This window comes from Prinia subflava, chromosome 1 (genome assembly GCF_021018805.1).
Source record: "Prinia subflava isolate CZ2003 ecotype Zambia chromosome 1, Cam_Psub_1.2, whole genome shotgun sequence".
In the NCBI taxonomy this organism is placed as follows: Eukaryota; Metazoa; Chordata; class Aves; order Passeriformes; family Cisticolidae; genus Prinia; species Prinia subflava.
This window is the reverse complement of record NC_086247.1, coordinates 108,326,896-108,338,920: the sequence shown is the minus strand read 5'-3', so window position 1 is coordinate 108,338,920 and position 12,025 is coordinate 108,326,896. Positions and strand designations below refer to the sequence as shown.

At 47.0% G+C, this 12,025-nt stretch overlaps 1 protein-coding gene across 1 annotated transcript; it reads right to left on the bottom strand.

The window, feature by feature from the left end:
• Positions 1 to 1,330: 1,330 nt before the first annotated feature.
• On the bottom strand, positions 1,331 to 3,954 carry TMEM158 (transmembrane protein 158). The gene has a single exon (XM_063406996.1). It carries the CDS (start codon positions 3,825 to 3,827, stop codon positions 2,847 to 2,849), a length of 981 nt encoding a protein of 326 aa, XP_063263066.1. The 5' UTR covers positions 3,828 to 3,954; the 3' UTR covers positions 1,331 to 2,846.
• Positions 3,955 to 12,025: the final 8,071 nt, after the last annotated feature.

The following is a 12,025-nucleotide window of genomic DNA, read 5'->3' as shown; positions in this document are numbered from 1 at the left end:
TTCCACTGTCTGTTCTTTATAGAAGCCCTGCTGCCACCCCACTGAACGCCGAGGGTTCAGAGTTAGATCCAGCCCAAAGCCTGTACAGCAGGTAACCCCTGTGCACCCTGCTGTGCCTTAAACTCCTCCTCAAGGCACAACAAACCAGACTGCTCTCTCTGCAAGGGGAACGCGCTCACGGTGACTGCGATCAAAGGAAACACTCTCCCTAACCCACGAGGGCTCTTTGCACATTGTGGCTGAGATCAGTACTCCCTGAAAATACTGCAGGTTTTTGTATTCTGGACAAGATCTGCCTTTGGAATTAGTTTAATGCCATCCCTGTGTTCTAAACAGTCGTGTCTTAGCAGATTTTTAGTAACAGCTCCAGTTACAAATGTATTTATGGAATAACTACGAGAAAATCCTGCTCTTGTGTCATGTCAAAATATTCTGAGTGTGGCACTGTCTATTCACAAAGTTTGTATTCAAGCTGATATTGACAGAAGTTAGAAAAACAAGCCATTTTGTACCAGTTTTGGTGTACCACCTGCTACATGTCTGCAAGAACTGTAAAATAATAAGCTTTTATTATTTAAAAAATAATAAGCTGCCTGTTTCAGACACTAACACCATTCCCTTGTTTATGTTGATGCAATTCAGAAAAACCCCAGTATCACATCACGGGTGAAACAAGGATAAGCAAAAAAGATATTCCACCCTTGAGTTCAAGCACAGGCTGCCTGCACCACAGTGAGGACTATACATCATGAATTAATAAAGCCACAAAAACTTCCAGTAAAAATTCTAAACGCTCTGCCTAAATGCATCTCATTCAAAAGATGAAATTATTCTCCAGCATAGCAACTTTTCTGAGTTCTATTCCATATGTAGAACATTTCTCCTTTGAGAGAGTTTTTAGCAGTATCTTCATGTTTTCCTGCCAGCCCTGCCTTTCAGTGTGAAGAGGTGTCTCTGTCACACAGGACATGACAGGCAAAGAATTGCTCTCTAGCATGTCAAATGTCTGACTAGAGTTTGCACAAGGTGGAAATGACACTGTTTTACACATCAAGGACAGAAAATAGGGGCTCTCTAAACAAGGCATACAGGGACAGGTGCCCTTTGGATCAACAGGTCAAGAGAACACTCCCCACAGGGACCAGATCCTCTGCTGAAAACAGTGCAACTGCAATGTTTACTCAAGGGACAACCCCGACAGTAGGATTAGCAGGAGAAACAGTGGGCGTAGAGGCAGCCTAGTAACATGGAGCATTTTAAAATCTTGATTTATTTCTGCTGTTTGTCACTCTTTTTCTCCCTGTCTTTTTGTCCAGACAGCATACACACAGAGCATGCATTTATTTTATTTTGTTGTCAATTTAAAAATATGGGACTATTAAAGAACTTAATCCTTCCAGACTTTTCATCCAGTCATTTCCACCATACATTACGAATACACCAAATTAGCCCCAAGCAAATTCATGCGTTCCTTGCAAATTAAATACATCAATGTTGACAAAAAAAAGAGAGAATTCCTATTGCAAATATTTGTCACTTAGCTCGTATTTTGGTTTTAGAAACTTCAGCTGGACTAATCATGTCTAAGGCAAATGAAACAACTTTTTATAAGGCTAAACAGTTGGAAGTATACAACAAATGATATTTCAGGCTACACAACTGTCTGCTCAAACAAGAGAGAAGAAACATTTCTTCTTTGCATGCTTGCACAGCAGCAGCTGGCATCTAGTTCTGGAGTGGCAGCGCCTGCCTTCTCACCCCACAGACTTGCTGTGAGCAACCCTGCAGACTGGTAGATGAAAAAGAGGTACAGTATTACTGTGTCTCCAACAAATACACTGCATCTAAGCTGGTTCTGAGGAACGAACTTTGAGGAAGTCAAGAGACTTGCCCCACACTGTTTAGCACAACTCAGAATGGGCCTCATCTTCCCAGGACTGAAGCGTCCCAACCTCAAACCGAGTAGAAAACCATAGTCTGTGGAGCTGTGCAGATAAAATTGCTTTGGAGGATCTCTAGCACAACTGTGCTCCCCATCCCTCTCCACCCAGCCCTGGAGTAGGCATACAGACCCACATCTGCTGCACAGATAGGGCAAACACCAGTCAGAGAGGGTTTGGGATTCTCCTTTCGCCACCAACAGCCCTATAACACCATTTCACGGGGAAAGGAGCTTCGTGGCAGGTTCGCAGACAGGAAGGCCAGCCAAACCCTCTGTTCCACCGTGGAGGAAACAGACCAACAAAAGGCTACAGTGGCTCCAGAAAGAAAACCTCTGTATTAAAAGCCAAATAACGCCGAGCTACAATAATAAATACACACTATCTCAACCAGGAAATACAGTGTGAAAGGTCCATTAAAGTTCAGCTTCAGCAATAACAATATATATACCGCAACAGTTCTCCATTCTGTCAAAGAGAGACATCCCTTTCTGTCCATAAAAGAAAAAACCGTTCAAACCACATCCCATACAAAAACGCTACTCTGACAACAAATGCAGCCAAATAGGAGGGTCTTTGATTTCCTCCATTGAAATTTTAGGGGGGGGCTTTTTCTTGCCTGTTTTGGGGGTGGGGGGGAGAGGAGGGTTGTTAGGTGGTTTTTTGCTGTTGCTTTTTGGGGTTTTTTTTTTTACTAAAAGGTTCGTTTAAAACGGCTATTAAAGATATAAAACACATCTGATTTGGTTCCCGCGGGGCCGCTGCCCTCAGGGCCGGAGCGGGCGCCCAGGCGGCCCCACGTCCCGCCGCGCACCTGTGGCACGCTGCGAACAAGGAAAACACGACAGAGTCCGTCCCGCGTCCCTCCGCGGCACAAGGCCAAGGGAAAGGGGTCCCCGGGAGAGGCTACTTGGCGGCGGCGGCGGCGGCGGCGGTGTTGGCGGCGGTGCCGCGGCGCTGCTCCATGCCGTTGGGCAGGAACCCGGCGATGATGGGCACGGGCCAGATGAGGGCGGCCACGCTCCACACGATGATGACCAGAGTCATGAAGCACGCCACCAAGGTGGACTCGATGGGCTTGCGGTTCATCCGCCAGCCCGGCTCGCCCTTCAGCTCCTCCAGGCTGAAATCCAGGCAGCAGAAATTCAGCGGCTCCCCTTGCAGCCAGTACTGGCCGGGCTCGGCCGCCGGCGGGTAGGAAAGCGAGGAGGAAGAGGAGGAGGAAGAGGCGGCGGCGGCGGGGGGCTGTGGCTGTGGCGCGGCGCCCCGCAGCCGCCCGACCCGCCGGCTCCGCACCCAGCTGCAGCCCACACAGAGGCGCAAGTCCTGCTGGGCGCCGCCGGCCGCCAGCCCCAGGTGCTCGATGAGCAGCGGCGGCCCCACGCGGTGGAAGGCGGCGGAGAAGAAGGCCCGCCCGTGGCTGTTGGTGGAGAAGAGCAGGAGGTCGCACTGGATGCCCAGCGGGCGGCTCCAGCGCACCAGCAGCGAGCTCAGCATCTGCCGCTGCACGCTGATGTTGCAGTGCGGGTCCTCGGCGGGCTGCGGCTGGGGACGCTGCTGCTGCCCCTGCTGCCCCTGCTGCTGCTGCTGCCCCTGCTGCTCCTGCCCCGGCTGCTCCTGCCCGGAGGTGGTGGGAGCGGAAGGGAAAGGCTCTTGGCTAGGGGCCGCCGGCGTGCCCGGGCTGTCGGTGCTGCCTTCTTCTTTGCTCGCTGCCCCGTCGAGGTCCATCTCGAGGCTGGCCAAGGAGCGGGAGGAGGAGTTGGCAGGGGGCAAGAAGAGCTCCTGCTCCTGCTCCTCCTGCCCGCTGGCAGCCGCCGAGGGGCTCCAGCCCTGGCAGGGCGGCAGGCAGGCGGCCAGCAGTGCCGGGAAGAGCAGCGGCGGCAGCATGGCATTAACTTAGAGCCGGAGAGGAGGGAGAGGAGGAGGAGGAACGGGAGGCTGCATGGCGCTGCCGGCTGCCATCTGGGAAAGGAGGCACAGTGCTCTCGCTGAGCGAGAGAGAGAAAGGGAAAGAGGGTGGAGGCAGGCGAGGGGGTGGGAGCGGGGCTGGGGCTGCCGCGGCTACGAGCCGAGCGAGCCGGGAGCCTCGGTGACGGCAGCGGCTCCCCCCTTCCCCGCCTTCTCCGCCCCCGGCCCGGCCCGGCCCGGCAGCGCCCCGCCGGGAGGAGCCGTGTGCCCGCCCGGCGCCGCGGCTGCGCCCGCCGGAGCTGCCCGGGGCTCCCTCCCCGGGGCGCGCCCCGGCAGCGGCCGCCGCTGTCCCCTCAGCCGGGGACTTCTCCCCGCAGGGACCCCCGCGCCCGTGTCCGGGGGGAGAGCCGGAGCCTCCCAGCCCCACCGCCGCCGTCTCACCCGGGGGGGTGCCCTGGTGGCCGCCGCTCCCCCTCCTCGGTGGGCGAGGAAAAGCGACGGGCAGCGCCCTCCCGCCGGCTCCTCGGGCCGGGACGGGGGCGCGGATCCGGGAATAGCATCCAGGAACCGAGCGCACACGCTTCACTGCGACTTTACAGGAGGGAAACGGGACGGGACGGGACTGGGGAGACGCGGAGAGAGGGGGTTTAAACTCGGTGGCTGCGCCCTCCACAGCCGTGCCCTCCAAGTCCGGACTCGACCCCAGCGGGGCGTTCAAAGCTGGCCTTGAACTGCAAGCATCCCACCCATCCGACGGGCGCCGCCGGTCCTGGCAGCAAACATTTAAACGAGGGAGCTGCTTGCAAGCAGCACAAAGCTCCTAAGCGTGGTAGCCGTGAGATTCGGCAGCATTTTTGAAACGCTGCTTTACAAGCATGATCTTTGTAATCAGACCAGCCAGTCAGGCTTGTTTTGTGACCCTATGCTAGTTACAGTATGACTCTTGACGCGGTTTGAGGCTCGCTGCGTTGCAGTTTGACACTCGGAGCCTCGGGGAGGGCCAGAGCTAATGACACAAATGATGAACGCTTCTTAGTCTTTAATTGGAGCAGAGGATAGGATAGAGTTACATTATCCTGGCAGGCTTCCAGAACTGAGACTGTCTTCTTGTCTTTGCAGCCCTTTTTTGACAAATAGAGATGTAAAAGGTGTATACTAGTCTTTCCCTAAGGATAGAATTGAAGTCCATAAGGCTCGCCTTTGAGATTGGCATTGGTCCCTTGTCAGACGTGTTCCCACATGTCAAAGTGACACCTGGACACATTCTCACTTGGAAAATGAGTTCCTGTAATATCAGTCTCAAGTCCTTCAGGTGACTGAAGGTAGTGAATGAGGGTCAAGAGTGAATTTTAAATTTTATATTCTTCAACATGAATGAAGGTAGTGAGTCAGTTTTCTTTTAAAACCTATGCCTAAATATATGATGACAAAATCCAGAATTGTTTGCCTTCTATTCAAAAGATATCTGAGCAGCAAAATGTGTTTGTGTTTGGTCCCAAATCATCCAAAGGGTACTGGCTACCTATAGTTTGGCTTGCTACAGAGAAAGATGCCTGATGAAACGTTCAAAGCAAGCTGTCTGCTTCCAGTTCTGAGCTCATGCTCAAATGTTGCAATACAGTTAATACCTTTCTCAGTGTCTCTTATTGTGGAGTTCCCTGATATTTTTATTGCCTGTTGAATGCATCTCTACATGCTTCTCTTGACGTTGTTTGTCATATCCACACTCCCACACATTTGTGGGGCTATAGTACTTCTGCAGACCCCAGACCAGATTAAGAGAGGGCTAGTGTGTGGCAAGTAATGCCAAAACTGTGTGGCCACTGTGTGCACAAATTACATTGCATTGGGATTTTTGGCACAAAGGACTGGAAATGAAACTAAGCCTCATAAATAAGATTTAGCTCCTGTACACTGTTGCAGTATGTGGGTGGCAAATGTTCTCAGGCAGAGCTTCAGTTCTTTTGGTTTCCACTCCCAGCATCCAATTGAATGCAGTCAGGGGTATTTGCAAAGAAATTGGAGGGGGGAAGACTTGATCTAAGTTTCTTTCCCTGCAAGGAAGGATAACCTGCCACAGGAAATTTAAATGCATTTAGCATCATTTAGACCTCCGTAGCAAAGAGCTAAAAGGCAGCAATTTATTTCAGGTTGGAGATGCATGGATGCCTCATACCTATTCCTCTTCATCAAGGAATAATTGACCAAGTGGGTGGAAGAAGCAGAAAGTGGGTTAGATCATTGATTGAAAGGCACTGTCCAGCAGGGCCCTTTACAGATACTTTATTTCTAGGTCTACCGTACGTAATTAATCTCTGCATTAATCAAAGAGGTTACAGCACACTTGAAAACTTTGTAAGCAGAATTATTGTATAGCTCTGGTCTGTTGTTTTCAGGCATAAATCTCAAAGAACAAAGTAGTTTGATGGCTGGGGAGGCTGAAGCATAAAGATATTGGGGGCTAGCCAAAGGTGACCTAGATGTCACAGGCAGATCAGAGTGTAGGTTTTGCAGGTTTGATTCTATAGCTATAACTAGAACTATAAAATGTACCATAGGTCACAGTAGCATTTGACAGTATGGTAGAGGAGGTGTGAAGTAGGCTATAATGGTAAAATTTTAGAAGGGAATAATGAGGTAACAAGACAGTAGGAGTTTCATGAGACTGCAGAGCTGTTGAGAGGGTGAAGATTAATAGTAGAGGATGATCAGACCCTTTGGAATTGTTTTAGTGACATTTTAACTAAGCATTTTTAATAAAGTATTGCTTGTGAAATACTTCAAGTAAGGTGAAATCAAGGATAAGTATTTCTGCCCAAGTGCCATTAAAATTGCTTCTCATGAGGGTGCTGTTTCAGAGCCTCAAATCTCATTCCAGCTTATGAAAATTGATCCTAAGCAGATACTGATTCCAGAAAGAAATCCGTAGTTGCATTCAAGTCAAAAGCTTGTGATGCTCAGGCAGTGTTTCTCAATTGAGCCAACTCGTGTTGCTCTGCACTGAGGAAAGGGAGTAACTGTAACTTTTCTTGACAAAGGATATGCTTTTGAGGTTGTCATTTCTGAAAGGAGTTGCATGTGGGAGAGAAGACAGGAAAATAGTGGAGTACAGGGTTGGATATGCAGCTGTAACATCACAGAGATATTTTTCTGTGGAAAGACTCCTGCTGTCAATTACAGGGGAAAAGATGTTGGGAACAAGTAAGTATAGTGATGCATTACCAATCCCTGTAAAAGTGCCAGGTAAATAAAGAGAATTTCACAGTCAACAGCTGGAGAGGGAGGCTGGGCCGGGAGAAAGAAGTTGGTACTTGAGCCCTCTCAGAAAAAAAGCTATTTCAGTTCTGGGAAAGGAGTAGGATCAGATCATCCTGGGAATTCTTCTCAGAGATACACTTGTTCCTAGCTGAGGAAAAATGTTTCTGTGATACAGTTTGGAAGGCTTGGTTGGCTAAGGGTTTCACAGCTGATGTGCAGGGAGAGTCTCAGAATAATGCAAGGAAGTGAACTGACCATGTAATGTCTGTGGAATGTGTCCTTTGAAGAGTCATTGATAATCAGTGGTTTGCTGGTTGAGGAAGGAGCTAAGGGATGTTTCCTATTGCCCCTCGAGGTGTTTCTTTGACTGTAAGTACAGTAATCAGGACTTTCACTCTTCTCCTTTTTGCTTGGTATTCTTGTGGATTTATTGCCAGAAATTATTTGTAATGAAATCCTTAAAGGCCACTGAAGCTTCTGAAATAGATAGCAGAAGCTGTTCGGGCTAAGCAGCTTGCTACTGCTATATCATGTCAGAACGATTTATCTGCAGAGAACAGAGATCATGTGCTGCACACAACAAACCAGGGGTTTGTACCACTCTTTACCTGAATATCAGAAGCCCAGACAAAGGGAGCAGCCAGTTGGCAAGCAGGCCGACAACAAGGGCATAATCTCTCCAGAGAAGTCAACACGTCTCTCTCAGTAAAGACACTAAGCTCATCATTTCACAGGCATTTCTATCAGCAGCAGATTTCTGCCTCTGCACCACCCTCTCAGTTATACAAACAGATGTCCCTGAAGCCATAAAATGACCCACGTGCAAGAGCTGGGGCAGATGACTGCAATTTAAAAATAACTTTGATAACCATGCTGTATATAATTTAAAAACTGTAAACGTTTCCAGCCCAACTTTAACTACAATCTTTAATCCCTTGTCCAGATCACACACACTCCAGCAAAAAGCTGTACCTGCATAGCTGAGGGAGGCAAGGGAAGGGGTTTGAGCAGTGGTGGCTGGGGCTGCTTACAGGGATGTCAAATGGGCTCTGCTGGGGCTCCCATGGTCTGCAAGTCACACAGGTGATGGAAGTGTGGACCAAGGGAAAGCAACCACCAGTCAGGGCTCCTAGAAGGAGTACTGAAGAGGTTAGTTACCCATGGTAATTACTACAAAGTGGAATTCATCTGTAAATACAATTGCTAGAAAACAGGAAAAAAAATTTCAGAGCATCAGGTGGTATCAGTAAGACAGAGGGCCTGCTGGGTGAGAGCTCGGGGAACTTTGAGAACTACTTAGGAACTCATCTTTGGTATTCCACTAGGCTGTGTGTTGTACGAGCACAGACTAAAAACACTGTTTCAGTTCTAAAGATCAGTGTGAAATATATGCAGAGAATGCTAACGGGAATGTATTCACAGACTTTCAGAACTTTTTTTGTAACATGCTTTATATAGGTTGAGGCTTTTAGACAAACATCAAAGGGGGAAAAAACCAGGAAAAAAGATTCTGTGGGAATGGGTATAAGAGCGTATTCCAAGGAACAAATGGAATTTGCACCTCCACAGATGAAGGTGATCTTGAGGTAATTGCAAATTTCACCCCCCACCACCCAAATAGGGTGGATTGGCCTAGTTGGCCCACAGAGAGTGTTAAATGCAGTACTTTCATGTGCTCCATTTACACAATGAAGTTTTAAAGATCAGATTTACCATGAAGCAGTGTTCCAGAAGACTGGATTCATGTTCTTGCCTAGGTTTCCATTTGCAGGTTGATCAAAACCCTCACTCATGTCAGACTTCCTCACAACCAAATTTCTAAAGCTTAGGCAAGATTGAGCCCTGGACTATATTTATTTTTGTCTTGTAACTACCATGCTTGCTTGTTTTATATTTTATTGGCCAGGAGCCTGATTATATTTATAACCTATTTGCCTCATATTTATCTCACCAGCCAATCTATCCAGTGGTGGAGCTTGGCTGAAACTGGCAAATTTAGGATCTGATATGTTGAAGAAAAAAATGAATCCAAATTAAATGGTGCAGGTAGAGAGAGCAGCAGTCTGGGTCATTTTAAAGAAACCTCAGATGGGGCTTAAGGGCAATGTAAGAACTTTGTATACCAGAGTATACACATGGCAGGACTCAGGCTTAGTTACTACCAGTTGCTAAAGGCCATTGTAGGGTAGGTTTGACCAGGTGTCAGACTTCACATGTTCTTGAAGCACAGATGCTCTGAATGTCTAAATGATCCCCGGGATTCTGAGCAACCCCTGAGGTATCACAGCCATTCTTGGAGGAAAAGAGATCCAGTGAAGCAGTAGTTGTTTCGTGCCAATGCTGTGGAGGTAGCAGGAATGGAAAAACATTTGGTGTGATTACATATTAAATTGTTCTGCAAAATATTTGTACATAAAATAGCATTGCTAAATGACTATTTTATGAGTTTGCCTTTGGAAAATCTAAACATTTACTACAATAATACATTGAAAAATAGCTCCCTGGAAAGCATTTAATTCTACAAATACTTTGTTTCCCAGCCTGTTCTGAACATGGCTCTAGGGCTTGTCTTTACTGTTATTTATCTTTGTAGAGAAAAAGAGACAGGTGAAAAAGTCTGGTATTAGTTTGCACTAAGCACATGTGGGTTCAGCACCTACACCCAGTGTCGCCTGAGTCTCTCAGTGGCTTTGAAGTGAACCTGTGAAATGCAGAACCTTGCTATAGGCAGGTACAGTGCCAAGTTGAAGGCACTTGGACTGTGAAGCAATCCTGTTCCAGAGGAGAGGAAGACAAGCTAATTTGCAGGTCATTGGAAACTTCTTGTGTCCTACGGAAGACACACAAATGCATGACATTTTCAATGGCAGTCTATATCCTAAGGAATTTTTTCCAAAAACAAGTGAGAATGAGAGAATCTGAGTTCAGGGGATCCTGTGTGCAGCTCCTTATGCAACCTGCAGCCCTGACCATCCTCTGTCTTTCTGTTACTAGCTGGTTCTTAAGTGCTTTATGATACAGGACAGAAACATTGTAAGGGAGTCTACAGCATGGATTTAACTGGTTTCACTGCAGGTTTTTGTCCCCAGCCATAAAAGAAAGTGTAGAATAAAGAAGGAAAAGTGGAGGCTGGAATCAACAAAGTGAGGGTGGGTGGAAGGATAACAAATACCAGAACTGGTATGAGGCATGATTAAATTGTGAAAGGCTTTGGAAGGGAGAACAAGGAGTTTGCATTTGGAGCAGCAAAACAAGAGAAATGACAAGAGAACTGTGGAAAAAGAGTGCTGTGCCCAAATGAATGAACAGTTCCAGATGGTGTAGCCAGAGAGGGGATTACAAAAGGGGAGATGTACAGGCCTTGGCTAGGACTTTCAGCAGAGCAAGCTGAGATGAATTGTGATATTTTTGAGATGCTGCCTGAAACAAATCAGTGACATTTGAAGTACGGCAGCATCAACATCATCAGTAAAATTAACAGTCAAAACTAAACTCCTCCCTGCCTCCAGACTGCATCAACACCTTAGACTGGGGCTCTCAGAGCTGCTTTAAGCTGTTGGCATGCAGAAACAGCCTTGAATTGTGAAGCAGCACACAGGTACCACTTGGTGGTCAGCAGAGTAGTTATACATGTGCCCCTGTTATGTGCCTTGCCTGCTGTCCCTTCTCCAGTGAGACACTTTTGCTGTACATCAAATGAGAGAGAGATTCATCTGCCTCAGTGAGTCAGCAGAACAGCATTAACTCTTTGTGGAAGTGTCAATGCCAGCGAGTGGGGCTGAATCATCCAAGCAGATACAGCTAGCCTGATGCCCACCCATCCCTTCAGCTGGGAAGCAGTCCTGAGCTGCCAAAGAAAAGGTGCTAATATTTCATATTCTGCTCATCAGTCCAGCGTCATTATTATTTGCAAAACAGCAGACTGTTTCTAATGTCATATTCAAAAAACTGTCAGCTGTTTCTGAGTTAGATAAGAAGCACTTTTTTTTTTTTTTTTAAGTTCTTAATTTCCAGGGAATTTGTTTTTTCATACTTCTTACTTTCCCAGCAATCACTATGAGCCATAATTAATTACTCAAACCTCAAGTCTTATACTTTTGCTAAGCTGAAGTAGCTTCATGGAAGTCAAGGGTGTCAGAGCTTTAATTCCTAACTTTTGAAGGACTCTTGTCCTAGTCCAACAAAGTCAGCTTATGAACAAGGTGGCTGATTGCTTTCAGCAGGACCCTGCACTCACAAATGCTGTTCTGTATGATATTATGGACTAACCTTTAGTGCAGGGGCACACAAGTAAGAACAAGTGCATGTAAGCCTGGTGTGTTGAACAAGCAGCAGAGGAACACCAGCTCTTCAGAGAAAAAGATTTTCTATTTTCATGCAAATGTTCCCAGTGTTCTGAAGCAGAAGGAGATGCTTAGAAAATACATGCAGTACAAACTGCTTGTACTCTAAGAGTTTCAAATTCACTCAGCATTACCTGCTCTTTCCATGAACTAATAATCACAAAACAAGTAGGAAATGTAGCCTCTGATGTTATGTGCCTGGTTCTTTGCTGAACTGACCAGGTTTGGAAGGTGTGCCTGGAAATTTATGATATCTTGGCTTGATTCTGTAAATTAAAGAGGGATACATCTCAGCCCTAAGATTTTTATCTTAAATTAGTTTGTGGGATTTCTTGCTTAAACCATCATGTCAAATGATACTGTTTCTAATATATACAAGTCCATCACCACATCATTGCAATTGCCCTTGGCTCTTTTTACTGTGGTGCAGTAAAATACTAGAGCTGACAATTGGGTTTTTATCTTCTCGTGAAGACTGGTAGGTGGTAGTCTGTCATAACTGTGTTCAGGCTCCTCTTCTCGAGTTCTAGCTATGAATGAAGGCTTTGTTTCTCATCTTACCTATACCCATATGTT

Coding starts and splice junctions, on each gene's coding strand:
- TMEM158 (XM_063406996.1), bottom strand. CDS start 3,827: ATGCTGCCGCCGCTGCTCTTCCCGGCACTGCTGGCCGCCTGCCTGCCG.